This window comes from Myxine glutinosa, chromosome 4, assembly GCF_964187855.1.
Source record: "Myxine glutinosa chromosome 4, kmMyxGlut1.1, whole genome shotgun sequence".
In the NCBI taxonomy this organism is placed as follows: Eukaryota; Metazoa; Chordata; class Myxini; order Myxiniformes; family Myxinidae; genus Myxine; species Myxine glutinosa.
The window spans coordinates 135,252,050-135,274,046 of NC_136264.1; the positions used below are offsets into that span (position 1 = coordinate 135,252,050).

The 21,997-nt window shown below is 45.7% G+C and overlaps 2 protein-coding genes across 4 annotated transcripts in view; one reads left to right on the forward strand and one right to left on the reverse strand.

Moving 5' to 3' along the window:
* Window positions 1-19,466, forward strand: part of LOC137425271 (vascular endothelial zinc finger 1) — a 48,161-nt gene extending 28,695 nt beyond the window's left edge. For 2 of the 3 annotated variants that reach the window (XM_068113533.2, XM_068113534.2), the window contains 4 exons: window positions 8,850-9,105; window positions 17,064-17,127; window positions 17,909-18,083; window positions 18,183-19,466. In XM_068113533.2, the coding sequence (XP_067969634.1) occupies window positions 8,850-9,105; window positions 17,064-17,127; window positions 17,909-18,083; window positions 18,183-18,646 (959 nt within the window). In that variant the 3' untranslated portion in view covers window positions 18,647-19,466. The remainder of the gene's footprint in view (window positions 1-8,849; window positions 9,106-17,063; window positions 17,128-17,908; window positions 18,084-18,182) is intronic. The other variant, XM_068113532.2, reaches the window with a different exon arrangement.
* The window catches only part of LOC144891816 (uncharacterized), a 1,036,251-nt gene that overhangs the window by 111,733 nt on the left and 902,521 nt on the right, over window positions 1-21,997 (reverse strand). The gene's annotated exons all lie outside the window — the stretch shown is intronic.

The following is a 21,997-nucleotide window of genomic DNA, read 5'->3' on the forward strand; positions in this document are numbered from 1 at the left end:
AGCAGGATATCTGAACAGTAAGAATAGTCCGTGGGCTGAGTAGGGTTTACATGCACCCCCCCCCCCACAAGTTAACTTCCCGGGTATGTCCATGTACCCCCCACCCTAGGGGTTAGGAAAAACCATGTTAACAGAAAAAAAACTCATTCCCTCATAGTTTGACCTCTGGTGACCTCATTAGTGACCTCATTTGCATATAACACATATCATTGTAAAGAGTGTCCCAGGACAAACATTTTGAGGGGTCATATGCAACCATAGGATGACTAGTTAAAAAGTTATGGCTATTTGAATTTTGCCTACCCCTAATTTTCGGAAATCACTGACAGGGGGGTAACATCAAAATATGCGTGGGAGGTACCTTGGGAATGAGTTTTTTTTCTGTTAACATGGTTTTTCCTAACCCCTACGGTGGGGGGTACATGGACATACCCGGGAAGTTAAGTTGTGGGGGGGAGGGGGGGGGGTGCATGTAAACCCTACTCAGCCCACGGACTAGAACAATTGCCGCAAGCATTCAATCACCGTAACCGAAGACATATCAACGCAAGGAAAAGCAAACGCAAATCTGGAATACTCGTCAACAACAGTAAGAATGTATCGGCATCCCCCAGCTGCTGGCAGCGGACCCTTGAAATCCACGTTCAAACGCTCCCACGGCCGTCCGGCATGAATCAGCGTTCCCATAGACGGTTTATAAAAACTTGGTTTTACTTCGGCACACAGGGAGTATGTTCTACAAAGACGCTGGACGTCATCTATAGAAAAAGGCAGATTTCTGCTTTGCACGAAGTGAGCCAATCGATTCACCTCGGGGTGACAGAGCGATTCATGAATATCACGTAAATCGCCGGTGGTCATTCCCGAACAGACAGGTCGAGATAATGCGTCAGCAGCCAGATTATCTCGTCCCAGCCTGTAAACGATGTCGAAACTGAAGTCGGCTAATTCTACAAGCCAACAAGCGATTTTTCTCATTTTTAATCTTCTGCGTATGTCGTCCATCATACATGAAGGCTACGGACTGCTGGTCCATGATTAACTGGAAATGCTTCCCTAGAAGGAAATGGCGCCACCGTCTGACGGCTTCCACGATCGCGTAAGCTTCTTTCTCGATAGCGGAATGTCGCTTTTCGCTAACAGACGGTGCGAGAAAAGAAAGGGACTGGCCTTCCAGCTTGATTGAGGGCAGCCGCTATGGCACAGTCCGAGGCGTCTGTCTCGATCATAAAATGAATAGTCTCGTCGATCGAGGTCACAACAGCATTAGCTATGTCGGTTTTCAATAGCTTAAACACAGCCTTCGTGGCCACGTACAGTGGAAATATTTTGCATTCCACCAATGGCCTTATTTTCTCTGAAAACCCCGGGATCCACTTGGAATAATGCGCGAACAATCCCAGTACTCTGCGCAAGGCCGCACGGTCGATAGGTGGGGACATTTTGAGCAAATGTTGCAGCCGAGCGGCGTCAGGTCGTATCTCCCCTCCGGTGACGGTGCACCCCAAGAGATCCACTGTTGTGACAGAATAGTTACACTTATCCTTGTTGAACGTCAGTCTGTATTTCTTCACGACATCCAAAAAAAGCCATAAATTAGAGTCATGGTCTACCTGATCACGACCACATACTGTGACATGATCAACATACACGAAAACATCTTTCAGCTGTTCTCTGGTTAAAATGTCATCCATCACCCGCCAAAACGTTCCCTGTTCAACTCGCGAGGCTGATCGACGAGAAGGGATACCTCCCAAAGCAGGTCTTCAATGATGATGAGACCAGCCTCTTCTGGATAAAGATGCCCATGAGAACATTAATCTTGAAGCGCAAGGGGACAGCATAAGGATTCATAGTCGCCAAGGACCAGGTCTCTTCTCTGCATATCACTTCTCCTCTGCTCAAATGCAAAAGGGGACTGTGTGGTCAAACCAATGATGCTGTGCCATTCCCTGAACCTGCGTGCTCTCAAGGGCAAGAACAAACAAACGATGCCCGTGTTTTGGAGGTCCACCAGGAAGGCATGGGTGATGACGGCCAATCTTCATTGACTGCTTTCATAATTATTTTGTCCCTCAGATGGAGAGGTACTTGGTGGGAAAAAACCTTGCGTTCAAGGTTCTCCTGCTCGTCGACAATGCTCCTGACCCTGTGTACCTGGACGTGGCTTACCCGAACGTGTGGGTGGTCTTCCTGCTTCCCAACACCACCTCCCTGATCCAGCCACTCGACAAAGGTGTAATCTCCACATTTAAAACATGTTACACCCGTTGCACCTTTCGCCGCATTTTGTATGTGATGGAGTCCGACCCAGGGCTCACCGTTGGGCAGTGTTGGAGAGAATTCAACATTGCCCTCTGCATTGGCACCATCAATGAGTCACTAGATGAGGTGAGAGCCTCCTCCATCAACGCGTACTGGCACAACCATCACTGCCTGTGGCCAGCACCCTCGCTGGCCACAGGCAGTGAAGAACTTCACAGGATTTCCTGACAACACAGAGGAGAGGCATAAAATTGTTGGGTTGGCACGGCAGGTGGGAGGGGATGGATTTGATGACATGCAGCCTGAGAAGTTGGAGGATCTTATCACCTCGCCTGGTGCTGAGCTCACTGAGGAGGAATTGGAGGCCACTACCAAGGTTTCTGAGGCGGAGGTGAGCAGTGATGAGGAGGAAGAGGTGCTAAGGTCCAACCTCATCGTCAAGTTCCTGGGTCATGTGCTGCAGGACATGCAGGCGATTGCCGGCATAGTGCAAGATGCCGACCCGGTCATGCTCCCCTACAAAGAGCTGCACAGAAACCTACGGCAATCTGCCAGGCAGCTCTCGTCACACATTTCTTCCGCCCTGGTCCCTCCACCTCGAAACCATCGGCATCCTCTCCTGCCTCTCCTGCCTCCCGTAGTGCCTCAACAGCATCCTCACTAGCATCCTCACCTGTGTCCTCACCTACGCCCTCACCTGCTTACTCCTGCCTCTTCCTCAGTGCATGACTTTGCAGCACACTCAGTTCACTGGATTTTAATTGTTCATCGTCATCATAATTTGAAACGTTGCATGTGTTTGTTAAATAAAAATTTAAAACGGTACATGATGTTGTTTTTTTGTTTCATGGTACGGTATTGTTAAGCACTTTTAATAAACTGTAAGCTCATTCCTTCAATAAATTTGAAACGGTACCTGGTGTTGTCGTTTTTCTTTTTGTAAGCATTTTTTATGAAACAGTAATCATGTGCATTCGTGGTCGAAAACATTTTAAACTTACCCTATGAATCAGGAACCGCCAGGAACATATAACCTATCCTCTTTATCCCCATTGAAACAATGGCACGGCATACAATGGCAGATTTTCCTCGACATTCGTGGATTTTCCTTAACTTCGCGATTCGGGAACCTATCCTGAATATAATTTCAGGATAGGAATGAATAGAGTCAGACTCTTCCCATTGAAACAATGTCCCTACATTCGCAGTTTCGACATTCGTGGCGTTTTCCAGGAACGTATCCCACGCGAATGTTGGAGTCCGACTGTATATGTGTTTACACTCTGCCATAAAGCCCAGATCGGTGGAGTGTTGCAGTGATGGTTGTCCTTCTGGAAGCTTCTCCCATCTCCACACAGGATCTCTGGAGGTCAGCCAGAGTGGCCATCGGGTTTTTGGTCACCTCTCTTACCAAGGCCCTTCTCCCCCGATTGCTCGGTTTGGCCGGGCGGCCAGCTCTAGGAAGAGTCCTGGTTGTTCCAAACTTCTTCCATTTAAGAATTATGGAGGCCACTGTGCTCTTGGGAACCTTCAATGCAGCAGAAATTTTTTTGTAGGCTTCCCCAGATCTGTGCCTCGACACAATCCTGTCTCTGAGCTCTGCAGGGAGTTCCTTCGACCTCATGGCTTGGTTTTGCTCTGATATGCATTGTCAGCTGTGAGACCTTATATAGACAGGTGTGTGCCTTTCCAAGTCATGTCCAATCAATTGAATTTACTACAGGTGGACTCCAATCAAGGTGTAGAAACATCTCAAAGATGATCAAGAGAAATGGGAGGCACCTGAGCTAAATTTCAAGTGTCATAGCAAAGGGTCTGAATACTTATGTCAATGTGATATTTCAGTTTTTTCTTTTTAATAAATTTGCAAAACTTTCTAAAATCCTGTTTTCTCTTTGTCATTATGGGGTATTGAGTGCAGATTGATGAGGGAAAAAATGAATTTAAACGATTTCAGCACAAGGCTGCAACATAACAAAATGTGAAAAAAGTGAAGGGGTCTGAATACTTTCTGAATGCACTGTATATATATATATATATATATATATATATATATATATATATATATATATATATATATATATATATATATATACATACATACACATTTGTTGCCTTATAACCTGGAATTAAAATGCATTAAATCAGACCTTTTCCTCCTTTTTTTACACAACTTTCAAGTGAAAAACAAATTCTGCAAACTTCAGAAAATATAAAATAATACAAAACTAGAATATCTTGGTTGGATAAGTGTCCACCCCCCTTATAATAGCAATTGTAAATTAGCTCAGGTATAACCAATCACCATCAAAATCATACACCAAGTTAATTGCTGATTATTTCAGAATAAAATCAGCTGTTCCTGTAAGTTTCCTCTGCTATGTAGTGTATTTCACGGCAAGGACTCAACCATGAGCACCAAGGAGCTTTCAAAAGACCTCCGAGATATAGTTGTAGAAAAGCACAGATCAGGGGATGGGGATAAAAATATTTCAAAGGCCTTGAATAGCCCTTGGAACACAGTCAAAACAAGCATTAAGAAGTGGAAGGCGTATGGTACCACCAAGACCGTGCCTAGATCAGGCCGTCCCTCCAAACTGGATGGCCAAACAAGGAGGAGACTGATCAGAGAGGCCACCAAGAGGCCAATGACAACTTTGAAAGAGCCACAGGCCTTTATGGCAAAGACTGGTCACTGTGTGCATGTGACAACAATATCCCAAACACTCTACAAGTCTGGCCTGTATGGTAGGGTGGCAAGAAGGAAGCCTTTACTCAAAAAATCCCACCTTGAGTCCCGTTTGAGGTATGCAAAAATGACTCCAGAGATTCTGAAGCCATGTGGCAAAAAGTTTTGTGGTCTGACGAAACCAAGATGGAACTTTTTGGCATAATTGCAAAACGGTACGTTTGGCACAAACCCAACACAATACACCACCCAAAGAACACCATCCCTACTGTGAACCATCGTGGTGACAGCATCACGTTATGGGGATGTTTCTTATCAGCAGGGACTAGGGCACTTGTCAGGATGGAAGGGAAAGTGGATGGTGCAAAATACAGAAAATTCCTAGAGGATAACCTGCTGCCCTCTGCAAGAAAGCTGAAATTGGGATGGAAGTTTACCTTTCAGCATCACAACGACCTGAAGCACACAGCCAAAGCAACATTGGAGTGGCTAAGGAACAAAAATATAAATGTCCTTGAGGTGCCCAATCAGAGCTCCAACGTAAATCCAATTGAAAATCTGTGGCATGACTTCAAGATTTCTGTCCATCAAAGCTGCCCACGCAAATTGACTGAGCTTGATCAATTTTGTACAATAATGGGCTAATATTGCCCAATCAAAGTGTGCAAAGTTGGTGGAGACCGATTCCACCAGACTCACAGCTGTAATTGCTGTCAAAGGTACTTCCACCATGTATTAACTCAAGGGGTGAACACCGATCCAACCAAGATATTCTAGTTTTGTATTTTTCATTCATTTTCAGAAATTTGTAGAATTTATTTTTCACTTGGCAGTTGTGTGTTACGGTGTGTAAATTAAGGTGGAAAAAGTTTGATTTAATGCAATTTAATTTCAGACGAGAAGGCAACCAATGGTGAAAAATTTGAAAGGGGGGGGTGTTGACTTTCTATCGGCACTACATATATATTGATACTAGTAAAAGTACCCGGCGTTTCTGGGTAACCATGAATTGCTTCCTGACGGGAATATGATATACGCAATCTGTGTCCATCATCTAGATTCTAGAGGGAATTTTAAAAATAGATCGCAGGTACAGTGGATTCTGATGCAGTGGAGTGACACCCTATTCCATGGAAGTTACACTCACAAACTGCTTACGAAGTACCAGGCTATGCTTCTGCAATTTAATAAACCATTCGTGTAAGACAATGACATTCTTTTGCTCCTTCAGCTGACAGTTTCGTTCAGTTTCAGTAACACACACACACAGTAAAACACACACACACACACACACACACACACACACACACACACACACACACACACACACACAGTAACACACGTACATAGGATCACACACTCACAGTAGCACACACACACACACACAAAAAGAAACACACCAACACACACACAGTAACACACACACAGTAACACACACAGCAACACACACACACATAGTAACACACACACAGCAACACACAGAGTAACACACACACACACACACACACAAACAGTAACACACACAAACATAGTAACACACACACCGTAACAGTGTTTGAAGCCTTAACGATGGAAAGTCACTCCTGCCTTTGTTCGTCCTCGTACGTCACGATTTGTGCACACGTTGGCAGCACACGACGGCATTTTGCCTTATAGTACAATAACACACACACACACACACACACACACACACACACACACACACACACACACAGTAACACACACACACATAGTAACACACACACACAGTAACACACACACACACACACACACACACACACATAGTAACGCACACACACAAACACACACTCCGGCACCGATCCTATAGCGAGATGCGTATATCTATCACCGGCACTGATCTCGTATAGCGAGATGCGTTTTACCTGACAAAGTTAAGTATAAAAAAAGCTTAACCGAACCAGCAACGCCGCCGCGTAGGGAACCATCACAAGTCCATTTCGGCGATCGACACAGTTTACGTGGATTGTTTTCTCACACGCTGACTCTATATATATTTACCACCGTATATCTATCACCGGCACCGATCTCGTCTAGCGAGGTGCGTTTTACCTGACAAAGTAAAAAAAAAAAAAAAAGTAACACCACAACGAGAATCCCAGCCTCGCTTAAATAAATGCATATATACATTTAGTTATAAAATCGCAAGATATGGTAAATTTTGTCAGATTTCACTCCAGATTTGGACATTATTTAGTCGACAGCATCCAATCCTCATATCTGAATCCAGATTTTGATGATATGCTTCAATTATGTAATGATAAATCAATCGTGTTTCCAAGGCAAGGCACGTTTGAGTATGCTGAAACAAAATTGTGACTTAAGAACCCAGCGAGGTGTAGTGGGCTGACCAAGATGGTGGGCCACCATATTGGTAAACCACCACATCGGGTTTATTTTTCTTATGAGCACCTCGTTAATCATCTTCAAAAAGGATGTTATAACACACCCAGACACCCAGTTTTCATCCTTGCAATCTGTTGGAGGTCCAGGTGTATGCATGCAAAGTTTGGGGCTGCTAGCTTTCATGGTTTCGGAGTTATGGAGGAGACAGATGGATGGACGGACACTGCCTTTTATTATTATACATGAACGTCACCCCCAGATAACCCCAAGTGGATGGTGCGTCTTAAACAACCATGATAATCAGGTGTGCCAGAACTTTCTGCGGGATCCCCATGCCCAGAGTCGTGTTACCATACAAAGAAGCCTGAGTACGAGCGAGTATCGTGCCGGCAGTCACACAACATATTTTAATTAGTTGGCGAAGCGGAATCAATTGATGTGTAGCTGCATCCTGCGATCTACAAGCCCAATCTATATCTGGCCTATCACTGACAGCTGTATTGCATCACCATCAAAAGGGACAGAATAAGCCAAGACAAGATCTCTTTATAAATAGGGTGTTTACTGACTAGTACGCATTTACAAATGTGGAACATTCTCAATCATATATGTACAGGGTAATTCACAGACAAATATTTACAGGCACGTATCCATTCCCCTTATCCCCTTATTACCTTCCATGACCCAGCTGGAGGAGCCACTAGCGGGCGGACACAGTGTTCTACTCTACTTCACTGGAATTTGACCATGACCCAGACTCACTCCCGAGACTGGTTCCTCCTTCCGGGAGAAAGGAGGAACTGGGAGAGGGGTCTGAAGAAACCCCGGTGATGTTATGGAAAGGACCTCTTGTGGGGGGTGACAGCATATGTTGCTCACTCTCCTGGTCTTCTGCTCTGACTCAACACAGACCTCACCTGATTGGGTCCCGGCTCTCAACTGACCTATCTTTTGAGACGCTCGCTTTAAAACAGTCACTGGTTACCCGGCTCAAGTACACTGTTGATTGGTCCAATTCAAATGAGAGCTTCAGCAGATGAAATTGTAAAACATGGATTATTGGCTTGAGATCCATGTGCATGTTTCGTATTAATGTATGATTTGACATATGCCACTGCACTAAATGGAAAATAATGTAAACTGCATCAAATTCCTGCATATATTCATGACAATGGATTCTATAGTTTGTGAAGAATATCAAAAATATAAAGCAAGAGCAATACACATTTTTGTTATTTAGAACTATGCTAGGAAGGGGATTGGAATTAGTTAATTAATTAGGAAGGGGATAACTTTTTTAATTTATTATACACGAGTTCCTGAGTGTAGCCATTGGTACCACATTACCCTATGGCCTATACAGTAGTTGAATTAAGAATTTAATTGTTTTCTTTTCCAACTTTCCTTCTGAAATGCCTAAGCTCCATTGAACTTCACTTTGCTCCTCTTTATGACCCAAGTACTCTGTCACACGCACCTCATTTTTGCACCAATGATTATTAACCCTCCCCTATTTTCCCTTTCCTTACAGCTGGTGATGTGACGGGCACACCGCCGGTACGACGAGTGCGGAAGAATCACGCTTGCGAGCTCTGCGGCAAAGCCTTCAGAGACGTGTACCACCTGAACCGACACCGCCTATCCCATTCTGACGAGAAACCCTTCGAGTGCCCCGTGTGCCGACAGCGTTTTAAACGCAAGGACCGCATGACATACCATGTGCGAATGCACGACGGTGGTGTGCAGAAGCCATATGTCTGTGACCATTGTGCAAAAGGATTTTCCAGGTGAGCCATGCGAATGGTTAAACTTTTCAAGGTTGACCCTAAATGCATAATGGTGTGAAATAATAAAAGAGTTAAAAAGTGCCAAATAATTGCTCGGGGAAAATGTTAAGATGATTAAGATGTTCAATTTGTTTGCACTTGCCAATAACATAACTCTCGTGTGCCTGCTGGCAATTTACCTGCTCACAGAGAAAGTGATTGAACCCAGGAACCAACAACAACTGCTACAGAAATACAAAAAAATAAAAGGACGTCGTGATCAGAAAATATATCAGTTATAATGATAAAAATTCTCAAGCTAATTTACTCAACATATTCTTAAAAGACACAGAATCTTCTTCTCCCAGAAGAATAAGAAGAATGGCTAGAAGATGTGGGGAGGATAAAATAAATGAGGCTTGGTTCAGGCCTGGTCGATCCAAGCAAGGCACTCTCACCTTAATTTGATGGGAGAAGCAGGCTGGTGTCTGTACAGCCCTGCGAACACTGTGCTGATATCCCCAGACTCCTGAGAACGGTTCCTCCTTCCGGGAGAAAAGAGGAACCGGGAGAGGGGTTTGAAGAGCCCCGGTAATGCCATAGAAAGGACCTCTCGTGGGGGGTGACAGCATACGTTGCTCACTCTCCTGGTCCTCTGCTTGGACTCAACACAGACCTCACCTGATTGGGTTCCAGCTCTCAACTGAATTATCTTCTGAGACGCTCGCTTCAAAACAGTCACTGGTTACCGGCTCGGGTACACTGTTGATTGGTCCAATTCAAATGAGAATCTGGTAGTACTCGGCTCAAAGAACATTGGTTGCTAGGCCAGTGGGAAGAAGAGAAAAAAGGTTACTAATCAAATACATAAATGAGAAATAAAGCCCAATGAACAGTAAAAAAAAAAAAAATACAAAAGGATGGAGGGTAAACAAGGTACTGCTAAACACTGTCTTCACAGACCTAAATTGGGGTTTGCGATACATATATTCAATACATGCAATTAGGATATGATTGGTCAGCTAATTAACCCTTTAACACACACACACACACATGCACACTCACACAAGAACATACTGAAGAGACAAACACTTAACACAGCCACTGAGCATGGGGAAGTGCCATCACTAATGTCACTTCCCAAGATACTCTGGGTACCAGCGATGTCATAACAATGGCACCGCTTTGAAGGCTGCCTACTCCCAAATGCTGTTTTCAGATCTACCCACAGGTGTTCAATGGAATTTCAATCTGGACTCATTTCTGGACACTTCAGAACAGTCCAGCGCTTTGTCTTGAACCATTCCTGGTTGCTTTTTGAAGTGTGTTTGGGGTCATTGTCCTGCTGCAAGATCCATTACCTTCGACAGAGACCCAGCTTTCTGACACTGGGTTGAACATTGCGCTCCAAAATGCCTTTGTAATCTCCTGATTTCATGATGCCATGCACACATTCAAGGCGCCCAATGCCAAAGGCAGCACAGCTACCCCAAAACTGAACCTCCTCCATGTTTGACTGCAGGGAAGGTGTTCTTTTCTTTGAAGGCTTCATTTTGTTTTCGGTAAACACAGAGATGATGTGTTTTACCAAAAACCTCTAATTTGGTCTCATCTGTCCACAGGACATTCTCCCAGAAGGATATTGGCTTGTTCGGGTGTGTTTTGGAAAACTCCAGTCGGGCCTTCTTATGTCTGTCTCTCAGCAGTGGGGTCCTCCTGGGTCTCCTACCATAGGACCCCCTTTCATTTAGTTGGCGACGGATGGTGCGAGTTGAAACTGTCGTACCTTGTGTCAGAAGGTCAGCTTGAATCTGTTTGGCAGTTTATCACGGTGCTTTCTCCACCATTCGGACAATCCTTCGCTGCAATCTTCGATCAAGTTCTCTTTTGCGTCCACATCCAGGGAGGTTGGCTACAGTGCCATGGGCCTTAAACTTCCTGGTAACATTGCGTACAGAGGACACAGGAACATCAAGCTCTCTGGAGATGGGCTTGTAGCCTTTAGATTGTCCATGCTTGGCTACAATCTTGTGTCTGACCTCCTCAGACAATTCTCTGGTTTTCTTTCTTTTATCTATGCTCATTGTGGTGCACACAGTGGCACAAAACAGCAGAATGACTCCTTTTGTCTATTCGAACTGGTTGAATGAGTGAGCAGGCACCTGCAACTCACCACAGGTGAGTTCAATTCCAAAGTAATGGAGAATCACCTGCTTGAAATATAATTATTTCTAACAACTTCTAAAAGGTGCCAATAATATTGCCCGGAACATTTTAGGATTTCTGTGTGGAATAAGCTAAGATTTAGTAATTTTTTCAGGTTTTTTTGTTTTGTTCCACTGCAAACCAAAGAAATACAAATGTGGATACCAAAATATTTTTTAATTTCAACAATTTTCTGTAAGAAATGGTGCATTATTTGAAAAAAGTGCAAGGGTGCCAATATTTTTGGCCACGACTGTATGTCCCCCTTTTGTGCATCCCTTCTCACCCACCCTCTCCAAACTTAACCCTCAACTCACACTCTCGAAGGTTCCCCCTCACCCCAGCCTCTCAAAGCTTCCCCTCTCACCACTCTCTCCTAGCTTCCTCCTCACCCCACCTTCTCCAAGCTTCCCCCATCAACCTTCCTCCTCAAAGCTTTCCCCTGGTCCTGCCCCCACTCAATTTCCTCTTCGGCATCCCCTGCATCCTTGCCCCTCTTGGTTCCCCATAGTCATGCTCCTCTCAGCTTTCCCCTCATCCCACCCCTTTCGTCCTGCCCCTTCCCATATCCCCTCTCTTCCTGCCTCCTCCCTTCTTCCCCTTGTCCTGCCTTCTCCAATCTTTCTCCTCGTCCCACCCCTCCAATCTCCTCTCCCCTTTACCGCCCCTCCCATCTTCCCCCCGTCCTACCCCTCTCATTTCCCCTCCAGCCCGTACCTTCCTATCCTCCCATCAGTCGTAGAGCCTCCCAGTGCCTCCTCACTGATCCTCACTGTGTGGACCCTAAACATCTGAGGCCTCTGCTCCAACATGACGGATCTATCAATCTAGGCTGCTGCTGACAACCCGGACATCATCTGTTTAACAGAATCCTTTCTCCCACATGATGCCCCTAACTCCTTAGTGTCTCTCCCTGGCTATTGTCTCCTCCGTTTTGATTGATCTAAACGCCGTCCCAGTGGTGGAGTCGCATTGTACATCAAGAACTCTTTCTCACGCAATTTACTGCTCTTACACCTCCCAACCCCCAGGAGTACCTTTAGCTGCAGCTTCCCCTCCACTCCCACCTCTTGTTACCTCCGCCACCAAAGGTTGATGGAGATTATGTTTTCACACCTGTCTGTCTGTTTGTGAACAGGATACCTCAAAAAATTGTGGGCGGATTCGGACAAACCTTGGTGGATATCGGTTGAGTGTGTGACAAGGAAGAATTGATTTTATTTTGGTGAAGATTCGAATTTGGATCCAGATCAGATAAAAAATTTTAAGTGATTCTTCACCATTGAGTGATATGGCTAAAATGATACATAGGATGATGTTTCAAAAAGTTGTAGACGATTTATGACAAAACTAGGTCGATGAGTTAGTTAGGCGACAAGAACAAGCCGATTCGATTTTGGTTCAGGTCAGTATCCAGATCTGGACTATCAGTGGGATACAAAACGTAAACTGTTCAGCCTGGCGGAGGTATGCTCTCTCCTGAGTGCTGTTCTAGTTTGTCTGTGCGTTGTACCATCCTCCAAACAGTGACGACTCCATCCATATCTCTCTTCGACAACATGGACGAACTTTTAACCACTCGTTGCAACTCTCTCTTCCTCATATGTGATTATTTCAATTATCACCATGCAACTTGGCTGGTTGTTGGTATGTCTCTCACCATCCATGGCACTTCAGCAAAGAACTTCTCTGACTCCATGGGACTGAATTCTATCTGTGAAATTTCCAACCTGGATTTCTCCCAATGGTAAATCATCCATCCTGGGCTTGGTGATGGTCAACTTTCCCGTAAATGACTCCTGCTCTTCCTCTGCTGCAAGCAAGGGAACCCAACACCCCCGGCAAGGACTGCAAGCAACCATCTCTCTTTAAGTCTGGTCTCCCATATATACTGCCCCCTGATGTTAACTCGGCCTTGGGATTCTTCCACAGAAACCTGCTCTCTCTGATACACAGATTCATCCCATCCGGTCTTCAGTTATCCTACCCTGTCCATAGGACACTAAATCCTGTGGTGAGGCAGTTGCTCTGAAACAACTTGCCTTTATATATTCCTGAAAGACAAATCTGACCGAAGACAATTTCCAAAAAGTTCCAAAAAGCCCACAAAAGTGTGTCCACTCTCAGGAGAGCCAGAAAGCAAACATCTGTCCAACCTCAACATTGAACTTTCAACTTAAGAAGGTGGACCAGTTTATGTCAAACCTCGACTCTGACTCTTCTACAGGACTGGATGTCATTGGCTCATGTGTCCTAAAAACCTGCTCTGCTGCTCTTGCACATCCTCTTTCTGCACTTTTAACCCTATCATATTCCCCTGGTCATCTTCCATCTCCTTGGAAATCTCCCAACATCATTGCATTACATAAAAAAGGTGCAAAAACTGGTCCCTTCACTACAGACCCATCAGCTTGCTTCCAATCATCAGCAAGGGCATGGAATCCAACATTGCAGTTGATATGAAATCTTTCCTTTTCCCCAACAGTCTCATCTCAGATTACCAATATGGATTCACACCAGGTCACCCTACCCTGGAAATGCTCTTTCTACTCACCCAGCAATGGATGGAAGCCATCCATGTCAGACATGAGGTCAGGGCCATCTCTGGATATATTTCATGCTTTTGATACAGTCTGGCATCCCACTTTGCTCTCCTAAGTAACTCTCTGCTTATGATATCCAAGGTCAACGCCACACATGGGTAACTGTCGTAGACAACGTGTGGCTCTCAACGGAATCCTTTCATCTCCTCACAATGTCTTAGGCTCAGGCTGAAGTCTCATATACCATAGTCATAGTCAGGCTGTCTCAGGCTGGAGTGCGCCAAGGCAGTGTTTTGAGCCCTGGCATATACCTGATCTTCATAAATTATCTTCTCTGACTCTGGAAGTCCCCTTTGTCTATTTGCTGATGACTCCACCCTCTGTCGTGACATCCCTCATCTTTCAAACAGGCAGGCTGCAGCCTCTTTCCTCTGTTCAAACCTTGACAAAATCACAAACTGGTCAAACACTTGGAATATGTCTTTCAATCCTGACTAATCTCTCACTCCCTCTCTCTCTCTCTCCAAAAGCACCAATGGCAACCCACCTTCCCTCTCCCCCCCATCTACTCTCTTAACAATCCTTTTGAAGAAGTTCAGTCATTAAAACTCCTGGATCTCACTTATAGCCACGATCTTTTTCGGGCAAACCAAATTTCAAAATTGGCCTCCAAAGCTAGCCGCCGACTGGGCATCCTCCGTCATTCCAAAGTTCTTCCTTGGCACACCTGAATTCTCCATCTACAGGGTGTTCATCCACAGCTTGATGGAGTGATGGAGTACTACTCTCCCCCTCTCAGCTGGGTTCCCTGCTTCACACCTTGCTCAACTTGACACCCCGTAAATCAAGGCCTTCAAGATCATTGGAATCTCACGCACTGAGGCTGAGTCTATGAGCTTATCACTTTCCTATTGCAGACATGTTAGTGGTCTTGTCTTCTACCACCTCCTTTCTGGTCTTACACCCTCTGCTCTTTCCATGCTTTGTCCCACCTAGGTTTCTGCATGGCACACACGGTCTACCATCAACCTGCTTCTGGTGAAACTATCTAAATCCAGGATCATTGCTCACATGCACGCATTCATTCCTTCTTTTCCTGCCTGTGGAATAAACTTCCACATTCTCTCCAATCTCATTCTTCCCTCCAGATTTTCAGGACAGCTGTTTACCACCATCTCAGATCACCCCCAATCCAAACCCATGATCCTTTCTACCCTCGCTATAAGCCCCTCCCCCCTTCCCATCCCACACCCCAATCCCTCCTCCTTCCAAATTCCCATTTTTCCCCTCTTAAGAGTTTTCTTCTGTATCCATCTTGTCCTCCATGCCTCCTTTCATGTCCCCCATGCCTCCCCCCACACCCCTTCCCCCCATTCCTCCCCACTCCCATTGTATGTCCAAGTCTCCTTATATATTCTCTTTCAAATCCACTTGTTCCTTTTTTGTCATTACATTCTGATCCATTCAATGTACTATATCTTCCATGAGCCTTGACTATATATCCCCAAAAAGGAAGGGAAAAAGAGGAAGCATTGTGGGAGTAGTATCGGAGAGGTATATTTGCAAATGAAGTGTTGGGAGATTAAACATATAAAAATTGTCAATTAAAAATTTTGATTTGGTGGAGTGAGATGGGTTAGGAAGAAAAGGGGAGATGACTAAATATAAATATTTTTGGGACTAAATGATTGACTTAAAGAGTTTTGTAAACATTTTTTAAAAAGTCAATTACTTCAAATTGCTTGAATTACTTTTTTTTTTGTCATGATGAATACAAATCAAATTAAGTGGTAAAAATGTTTGTGAAATGTTTTGTAATAATATATTGTGTGGTTATGTAATATGAATGATCATTTTAAGGCCATTTTCCCCCGCTAGAACGGGGGTTAGCCTTGTGGGCCCCATGACAATCATGGTTCCCTGTTTGAGGCAATGTTTTTATGGCCGGATGCCCTTCCTGCCGCCAACCCTTAGTCGCCTCTTACTATGCGCAGGGATACGGTGTACCTATTCTAAATCGGAGTACACACCGGGATCATTCATCCCAGCCAGCTGGTACTCAATTTGCCCACCTCGGAAGGATGACAGGCTGAGTCAACCCCCCTGGCGTCAATTCAGCGATCGACCGGGATTCAAACTCAGCATCCTAGGATCCCAAGCCTACTCCCTAACCGCTAAGCCAACACCAGGCTCTTGTGTGGTTATGTAGTATGATCAAAGGAAATTATTTCCTTGCTATGGTTAGTTTAACTTCATTAAAGTCATTCAATTAACTCTTCTCGGGTCCATAGCAGCCACGCTGTTAGAGTGCATTAGATGTAGCATCTCAAAAGAGTGAAATTAATAACAAAAGACTGGATCATTCTGAAGCAAAGCATCACAATGCCTGAAGTGCGACTGCGGTTGGTTATTGAGTTGTTAAAGGGGGTCCCGAATTCTCAGACCACCTCGAGATGCTAATCTATGCCTTGATATCCTACAAAATAGATATGATGTGTTTTTCTGATTTGCGGTTTATAAAGTCGGTAATTTTGCGGTAAACCTGATTATAAAGTCGTTAAGCCTGATTTAGGAGTAATATAACTGATTTAGCAATCAAAACAAAATCCCTGATAAACCGTCAATTGAACGGAAAAAACAAACCCACGAATCTCTAGTGAACATACAACCGGGGTTTTCATCTTCACTACGAACACAACACCACCATCTTCGTCTGAATCGCTCGCACAGGACTCAAAACGATACGCCTCCATAATTCCCCCGAAAGCGTTTCCATCACTAATTTTGTCTCCAATAGTTTCTTCACAATCCCACCGATCAGTTTCGACATACTATGAACCTTTGAAGTTGCTTATGAAGGTGGAATCGGTATCGGAAACTGAGCTTGACATGCACTGTTCCCAATGTAAAACCGCCATCTTCGATTTTTCTTTACAACTTAGCTTCTACACGTATAGTATTGAGAGGCATTCAGAACAAAAGGACTACAAGTGATCAACTAGTTACACAATTAAAGGAGACTGCTCAGAACATTGTTGCATCTTTATCAGTTGTTTGAAATGTGTTTTCATGTTTTTGTTAAATTTATAGATAGCAAAAATGTTACAGTTTCTGTTGTGTAATGAATGCAGAACATTCTTTGTATATATCAAACCTGTTTAGGAAACCACTTCACAGTGGGATCCAATTGATTTATGGACAACACGGTAATTTTGTCTTTCTGCTTCCAAGGCCTGACCATCTGAATAATCATGTGAGGCAGGTTCACTCAACTGAGAGACCATTTAAGTGCCAGGTGTGTGTTTAAAAAAAAATCTCTCCACACATTCCAAACCATTCCACTCTGCCCCCATAACATCCCAAAAAGTTCCACTCTCCTCCCCACTTGTTGAAAACGGATCCACTGTCCTTCCCGCTTGTCGCAAATGCATCCACTCTCGCCTCCCTATATATCCCAAGCGGTTCCTCTCTCCTCCACAAGTATCCCAAACGGTTCCTCTATCATCCCCACGTATCCCAAACAGTTCCTCTCTCCTCCTCACTTATCCCAAACAGTTCCTCTCTCCTCCTCACTTATCCCAAACAGTTCCTCTATCCTCCCCACGTATCCCAAAACGGTTCCTCTCCGCCCCACACATATCCCAAACAGTTGCTGTCTACTTCCCAAATATCCCAAACGGTCCCTCTCTCTTCCACACTTATCCCAAACAGTTTTTCTCTCCTCCCCGCATATCCCAAATGGTTCCTCTCTCCTCCCCATTTATCCCAAACAGTTCCTCCCTCCTCCCCACATATCCCAAACCATTCCGTTCTCCCCCCCCCCCCCCCCAACGCGCCTTCCCACATATTCCCAATGTTCCACTCTACTCGACACGTATTCAAAACCGTTCCACTCTCCTCCCCATGTATCCCAAACAGTTAAACTCTCCTACCTGCATATCACAAACAGTTCCACTGTCCTCCCCACTTGTCTCAAAGCATTCCAATCTCTTCCCTGTACATCCCAATTTTTCCAATGATCCCGAACTCACTTCGCAGTTCTCTTTTCACAGCTTGTGTGCACCTGTTTATTCCAGACATGTGAGGCTGCATTTGCGACGCGTGATCGGCTACGTGCCCACTCAGCACGTCACGAGGAACGTGTGCCCTGCCAGCTGTGCGGAAAGCATTTGGCAACCCCGTACTTGGCCGACCACATGAAGATGCATAAAGAAGGGACAAATAATGGACTTTGTACCATCTGTCACAAGGGTAAGGGTGGCTTTACTTGCCTGCAGGTTTTCATTTATTCAGGACTAACGGCCCTAATAGTTTCATCCTTTATAAAACATATTTTGTATGCATCCTCAGAGTCATGCAAACACCTGGGATGGGCACCTGAGAAGAAGCACGCTTGCCCTCAATGTGGTTCCACCTTCAAGACAAAGTCTCACCTGAATCGCCACTTGACTCAGGTGCACCTAGCCAAGGGCAAGGCCGGAGCAGCAACCGTGGTCGGCACCGGAGGGCCAGCTCTGGCAGTCGGGGCAGCCAGCATAGGAGCCGGAGCTGTTGCGAGCCTGGCAGCCGCTCCCACTGCGGTGGCGGCAGTGGGAGCTCCGGTGGTCGTTGCGACCGCCACCGGCGCGGAGCTTACCCTTGGGCCGTCCCCCGTGCAGCATTACCTACCAGTTGCTGCCACCGTGGCGACCGTGGGCCACGGGCCTATGTCAGTATTGGAAACCTTTGGATATCAAGTGGTGCAGTCGGCTTACGCAGCTCCTGGAGCTCCCAGCTTAGAGCCAGGGCAGCCCACTAGTGTGGTAAATCAGTGAGCAAAGAAAACGGAGCCAGTCGGTACACCTGGCCAGTTGATTAGCAGTTAAGATGAGGTTTGGTAACAAACAATCAAAAAAACTTACTCCATCTACAAAAGTAGATTTTCCTTCTTTTATCCTAACCAATCCTTTGTAGGTTAGGATTAAAGTAGTTAACCTTGGCAATTGAGTGGTAGTGTGAAGACTTGCTGATTCCTGGCCAAAAATTGAGCTGTAAAGGTTGGTTTGTCTGGCCTCTGATTGTCCATGATTCCGTTGCTCCTCAAGTTGACCATTTTGGTGGTCCGCAGCCATTTAAGTGTTCAACTGTAGGGCAGTGAGGTTGTAAAGGAGGAGGATTTGGCTTTTAACTGGGTTTTCAAACGATAAAATCCTCTGGATTCATCGGGCTGAAACCTTTCGAGCTGAAAATTTATTTTTTATTTTTACCACACACATCTCGCTCATGGTAAAATTTAATTTGAAGATGCGGAAATGATACCCCATTTAGTCCCCTTTCAGATCACTTTCCCCTTCGCGTGACATTTACTGCCTGTACACTGCAGGCCGTCCGATAGTAAACAAGAACTTCCTAGAGACGCCGGTGGTCCCGATACCGAGTTCAATAACCGAAAGCGGGAAAGAATTACCTTGTCATCCACTGATGATTTGCATGAAAAGGTCAAGATTTGGCCTAAAAAACATTTTCCATCCTGGGTCCTTTATGTAAAACACTTTGCAGCCACAGGCTGAGAAACTGCATGGCTATGACTTGGAATGAACTGAGCTCCATAAATTCTGAGTTTCAGAAAACACTAAAGTTTAGGTAAAAATTCCAGCCGACTGAGCCTGTAATTACTTCAGTTTTCTAATTTAAACAAGGAACTGTGTGTTTTTTGCTCATCTCCGAGGGTGGGGAAAAAGGACGGAGTGTCGGATTCAGGCTGAAGAGGGTGGGAAGAATTGACCGTTCATTTGATTCAGCCCGAGGACGATGGGGAGAAGGAACGGCTCGTCGGATTCAGGCCGAGGATTTTGTTTGTGCAGGTGCAGAGCTCTTTGACACTTTTCTTTCCTTATTAAGTTTGATGTTGAACATTTTGTGGCGTTTTAACTTTGGAGCAAAGCTGCAAGTGTACATTGTTTTCCAAGGACAGCCCGGAAGTGTGTGGATAACCCCAACAAACTCGCAGGTGCAAGGGAAAACCCAACAGCCTGCAGGTGCAAGCATAACCCCAACAGCCCGCAGGTGCAAGCATAACCCCAACAGCCCGCAGGTGCAAGCATAACCCCAACAACCCGCAGGTGCAAGCGTAACCCCAACAGCCCGCAGGTGCAAGCATAACCCCAACAGCCCACAGGTGCAAGCGTAACCCCAACAACCCGCAGGTGCAAGCGTAACTCCTGCCGCCTGCAGGTGCAGGGGTAACCCCAACAGCCCACAGGTGCAGCGGTAACCCCAACAGCCCACCTGTGCAGGGGTAACATCAGCATGCCGATGTAAGGGTAACCCCAACAGCCCGCCTGTGCAGGGGTAACATCAGCATGCCGATGTAAGGGTAACCCCAACAGCATGCAGGTACAAGTGTAACCCCAACAAACCCGCAGGTGCAAGCGTTAACCCCTGCAGCTCGCAGGTGCAGGGGTAACCCCAACAGCCCGCAAACGCGAGGGTAACCCCAACAGCCTGCAGGTGCAGGGGTAACCCCAACAGCCTGCCGATGTAAGGGTAAGCCCAACAGCCCGCCGGTGCAAGGGTAACTCCAACACCCTGCAGGTGCAAGGGTAACCCCAACAGCCCGCAGGTGTAAGGGTAACCCATACAGCCCGCAGGTGCAAGGGTAACCCCTACAGCCCGCAGATGCAAGGGTAACCCCAACAGCCCGCAGGTGTAAGGGTAACCCCTACAGCCCGCAGATGCAAGGGTAACCCCAACAGCCTGCAGTTGCAAGGGTAAGCCCAACAGCATTCAGGTGCAAGTGTAACCCCAACAGCCCGCAGGTGCAAGGGTAACCCCAACATCCTGCAGGTGCAAGGGTACAACCCTACAGGTGCAAGGGTATAACACCACAGCACCGCGGTGCAAGGGTAACTCCACAACCCGCAGGTGTAAGTTCAAGCCCGCAGGTGTACGTTCAAGCCCACAGCCCGCAGGTGTAAGTTCAACCCCAGAGCCCGCAGGTGTAAGTTCAACCCCGGAGCCTGCAGGTGTAAGGGTAAGCCTGCAGATGTAGGGATGACCACGACAATCCCAAACCAGTTGTTTGATTACGTTCGCTTTAGAATTCAAAGACAGTCAAAGTGAATTTTAGAAAATATTTGATGCTTGTAAGAAAGCGCTTTTAGCTGCTTGGTTTATTTCCTTGTTGCCTGGCCATGCCACACATGTTTTAAGATGTTTTCGCTTTCAGGTGAGCTCAGCTCACGACATAATATTGCGTCATATCAGATAATTATTATTGTGTTAGATTAGAGGCAGGGTTCTCAAACATTAATTTAAAACCAACTCAAAAACGCAATGTGTTTTTTTGAGTTAAATTCACAGAACGCAAGACCTCAAAGATTTTGTTCTGAATGAATGTAATATTCATTAGTTACTGTGATAGATCACTTTTTATTCAGCACGATCATCACACCAACGGCAACTGTATCGAGCAGCCGTCATTTCCATTCCCAAGGCAGAGCGATGTGTTTGCTTTGGCATAATAGTGGTGGTGGTGGTGGTGGTGATGATGTAAAATGATTCGCACAGGTTCACCATTTCCCGTGTTGAATGTGTAAGTGATGTGTTAGCCGGTTACCCCACAAGTTTGATGGTTAATCAGTCACACCATGAATGATCAACATACGCCTTCCTGGTTACACCGTAGCAGGGATGCGTAAACGGTACATGGCATGTGTAATGAAGACAAATCTCCATTTTCTAATATTTTGTAAGATGCCGGCAATGTATTATTCTTTGTTTATGTGTGTGTGTGTCTTGCATCCTCTTCTGGCAGCCTCTCTTCTGGCATCCTCTCTTCTGGCACCCTCTCTTCTGGCATCCTCTCTTCTGGCAGCCTCTCTTCTGGCACCCTCTCTTCTGGCATCCTCTCTTCTGGCATCCTCTCTTCTGGCACCCTCTCTTCTGGCATCCTCTCTTCTGGCATCCTCTCTTCTGGCATCCTCTCTTCTGGCATCCTCTCTTCTGGCATCCTCTCTTCTGGCATCCTCTCTTCTGGCATCCTCTCTTCTGGCACCCTCTCTTCTGGCACCCTCTCTTCTGGCATCCTCTCTTCTTGCACCTCTTCTTGCACCATCTCTCCTCACACCACTCTTCTCGCATCCTCTCTTGTCACACCCTCTCCTGTTGCACCCTCTTTTGTCGTA